The sequence below is a fragment of the Anoplophora glabripennis genome, unplaced genomic scaffold, assembly GCF_000390285.2.
Source record: "Anoplophora glabripennis isolate ALB-LARVAE unplaced genomic scaffold, Agla_2.0 scaffold1157, whole genome shotgun sequence".
Lineage (NCBI taxonomy): Eukaryota > Metazoa > Arthropoda > Insecta > Coleoptera > Cerambycidae > Anoplophora > Anoplophora glabripennis.
In genome coordinates this window covers 34,661-38,436 of record NW_019419137.1, presented here as the reverse complement: position 1 = coordinate 38,436, position 3,776 = coordinate 34,661, and the positions used below count along the sequence as shown (strand labels likewise).

The following is a 3,776-nucleotide window of genomic DNA, read 5'->3' as shown; positions in this document are numbered from 1 at the left end:
ATATATATATATAGGTAAATCTAAAACTAAATAAATATCTACCTATTGCACGATTTCCTCTAAGACATTTTTAATTGTTTGCTCTTAAAAATGAAGAATTTTATCTTGGTTATTGTTTTAATAAATAAAAACATATTAATGATGGTGTCATAACTGTTACATTACCCTGTATATATGTATATTTGTTAAATAAAAATTATGTAGGGAAAAATAAAAATGAACATGTCCAATTATTTATCCCGAATAAAAAACATCTGACTATTGTATTTCTTTAATACTTTATGGAGACAGTACATTTTTACATGATATAGTCAAGTCCATAAATATTTTTTCAGAACTGGCCCTGCAACAACTTTCAATGATCAAGTTTTCCAAAGTGAGATCAATTTAAATATTCAAGCAACTGATGAGTTTTATAAAAAAATGCTTTTTAAGGAAGCTCTCAGAACTGGTTTCTTTGAAATGCAATCTGCAAGAGATAAGTACAGAGAACTGTGCCTGGACGGCATGCACATAGATTTGATTCTTAAGTTTATAGAAGTACAGACAATATTAATTTGTCCAATTTGTCCTCATGTTGCAGAACATGTTTGGGAACTGTTAGGACATGTAAGTTACTTCTTTTATTTATATATGTATTTAAAATCATTAATTAATATCATTAAATAAAAAATGAATAGATAAGATGATCATAACTTCATAAATATTTTTCCATGGCTATCGAATAATGTGTTCATTTATTGTGAATTTAACAGCCTTGTGTTAAATTTTTGGTATAAAAAATAGGTTATAATAGGCCGTTTGATGTTTCCTGTAGTGTGATATTTTCTTGTGATTTTTACCAAACTCTTTTACTCTAGTTATGACTATTACTCTTATGACTATCCATACAATCTTATAATGCAATCATTCATTGAGTTCTTTTCTCCATGAAAGAACTAGAAAATCCACCCTAAAAGCTATTTTTGCTGTCTGAATATTAAATTAGATTTTCAGTATTACGTTTTCTCTTTTAGCAGTGATCTTGACCTTATTTTTTAAATACAGATCGTTTTCTTCTCATTCCAGTATTAAATATTATATTTTAGTGACATTTTAGACCAGAGAAATCAGCTATGCATTTTTTTCTTCAGGTGTTGGTACTATAAAAATTATTGATACAAAATATTGTGCTTTTGCAATATTCCAATATAAGTTATTTGTTAGGATTTTATTTGTCGAGTTTTTGTTAATGTAGGTATTAAATTTCCTGAAAATCTTGAAAAACTAAATTCTTCAATCAATATCTTTAAAAAAAAGACACCATCAGGTCTGAAATGATAATAATAACTGAAAAATGTTTACTTAAATAATAACTTTGACAAGGATTTTATATACAGGGTGTTCTAATATTCCTTAAACCTTACCTATATCTAAATTACTTCGATTGGCCACTAGAGAGGTGCAGAATTGACAGAAAATATTTGTTTTTTTTTGTCCAAATGTAAAACCTTTTGTTCCATCTAAATGAAGTTTGGTATGTTAACTCTTGTATATAGATGTCCCTGTTTAGATATTGCGACGAAAGTAGTACTTATCCTAAACAAATAGGGTATTTTTTTGACACTGAACTGAATCTCAAAACATCATTATATAGAGATTGTAGAAAAAAATTCTATACATATATTGAAATTTAGTTTATGCAATTTTGTCCTCTTCCTCTATTTGTGACAGTTTGTGAAATAATTAAGCTTTCACACTCAATCGTCCTGATATGTATTATGTTTAATAAAGGGTGTCCCAAAATTCACGCAAGAAGTAATTTTGATAGAAAACACAAGTTTTCAATTAAAAATTGTAAAATTTTTATGGATTCATAAAGTATAGAGTGTAGGGTTATGTTTGGAAGGCCATATCAGCTAAATGGCTCCCAAGGCGTTGCAGGCACATAAACACTATTTTTAAAAACCCCAAAGAAAAAGTCCAACGGCGTTAAATCGCATGACCAGGAAATGAATTGTTTCTCTGATTTTATGGCATGTGGCACCATCTTATAGAAACTACAACTTGCCTACATCCATATCTTGCAATTTACGAGTAGGTACAAAAAAACTGGATTGTAATGTTGCAATGCGAGCACCGTTAACTGTTATTGCCTGACCAGCTGAATTTTGGAAGAAGAATGATCCGAGGATGCCTCCCGCCCAAAATCTGCACCAATCAGTGAAATGTTGTGTTTGTATTCTCATTGATCACCAATCACTGAACCCCAAGTGCGACAATTTTGTTGATTAATGAAGCCATCAAGATGAAAATGAGCCTTATCGCTGAAGATGATTTTCGAAAAATCAGCATCCACTTGTTCCATAAGCCATTCAACGAACTCTCTTTGCTCTGCGTGATCAGTGGGCTTCAGTTCTTGAATCAATTAAACTTTGTAAGCGTCAACATACAAGTTAGTTTTTAGTGAGAATATGCAGTAGAAAGATTCTCAAAAAAATGTCCAATTCTTGACCATGATGCCGAGTTGATGTTCCTGGACTCTCAGCAACACTCTCACATTAAGATCACCAATTGGTCCAGTCTTCCTTAATTTTAATGTTTGACCGAAAATTGCGAACTGTAGTTGCCAAATCTTCATTATTTTTAAAATATTATTCAACAATGAAAACGCGTTCTTTCATGTGGCGCTCAATTTTTATTCACCCCGTTACGCTGTTTTTTTTTTATCATTGGCATCACTTTACTGTACAAATGGCACAAAATTCAAATTCAAATGTTGCGCGAAATTTCGGACACACGATATTTAACACAATTACTCCATCTGTTACAGAAAACAAGTGTTGTAAAATCATCATGGCCACAAGCAGGTCCTATAGACGAAATTCAAATAAAAGCTTCTGAATATCTTATGGAAACAGCTCATTCATTCCGTATCCATCTGAAAACATACCTGCAGGGTATTAAAACAAAATCCAATCCAAATCCACCGCCAGTTGAGAAACCAAATGTTGTTAATATTTGGGTGGCAAAAACGTTTCCTTCTTGGCAGAGTTGCATTCTGACCACGTTAAAGAATCATTTAGAGGTAAGTACAAATATATGATGGACTAACCCGAAATTTAAAGAACTAAACTTATCTCTTTCAGAAAAACTGTACACTACCAGATAATAAAACATTGTCATCCGAATTTGCAAAAATGGACCTACTTAAAAAACATATGAAACGAGTTATGCCTTTTGTACAAGCTACTCGCGAAAAAGTTACTCAGCTCGGTATTAAAGCTTTGGCTTTAACTTTAGAATTTGATGAATCAGAAGTGCTGAGGAATAATAGTGGTTACTTGACTAATACTTTAGATGTAAGTTAAATTTGCAATGTTCATCACAATTCAAAACACTTTCACTCTGTATTATACAAGGGTTGCCTTTTACATTTCGGGAATAGAGAAGCCTTTCCATTGTGTATAGCAGGGCTCAGCAAACCGCGGCTCGTGAGCCGCATGCGGCTCTTTCAAGAGACAATTGCGGCTCTTCAAGTTCCTCTAAAAATTAAAAGTTAAAGCGGACAGAGAAGCAGTAGTCCAATTAAACAAGCCTTTAAATCGAAATTTCGTCAACTTGGCTGAATTTTTTATATGAGTTAGTTTGAGGTATATTATAACAATAAGTGAGAGTAATTTTTTGTTCAACCCCCGGCCAAGGGTGAAAAAAGATAAAACAAAGGGGTTTTTCAAGATAACTCAAAAAGGGTAAGAGCTAGAAAAAAAAGTTTTTCATGAAAGTTGTAAAGCAGA

At 32.0% G+C, this 3,776-nt stretch overlaps 1 protein-coding gene across 1 annotated transcript in view; it reads left to right on the top strand.

The window, feature by feature from the left end:
• The window catches only part of LOC108913585 (leucine--tRNA ligase, cytoplasmic), a gene marked incomplete at its 3' end in the record, with an annotated part of 82,868 nt that overhangs the window by 68,946 nt on the left and 10,146 nt on the right, over positions 1–3,776 (top strand). The window contains exons 10-12 of the mRNA XM_018719151.2: positions 336–609; positions 2,813–3,067; positions 3,129–3,341. Coding sequence (XP_018574667.1) covers positions 336–609; positions 2,813–3,067; positions 3,129–3,341 — 742 coding nt within the window. The remainder of the gene's footprint in view (positions 1–335; positions 610–2,812; positions 3,068–3,128; positions 3,342–3,776) is intronic.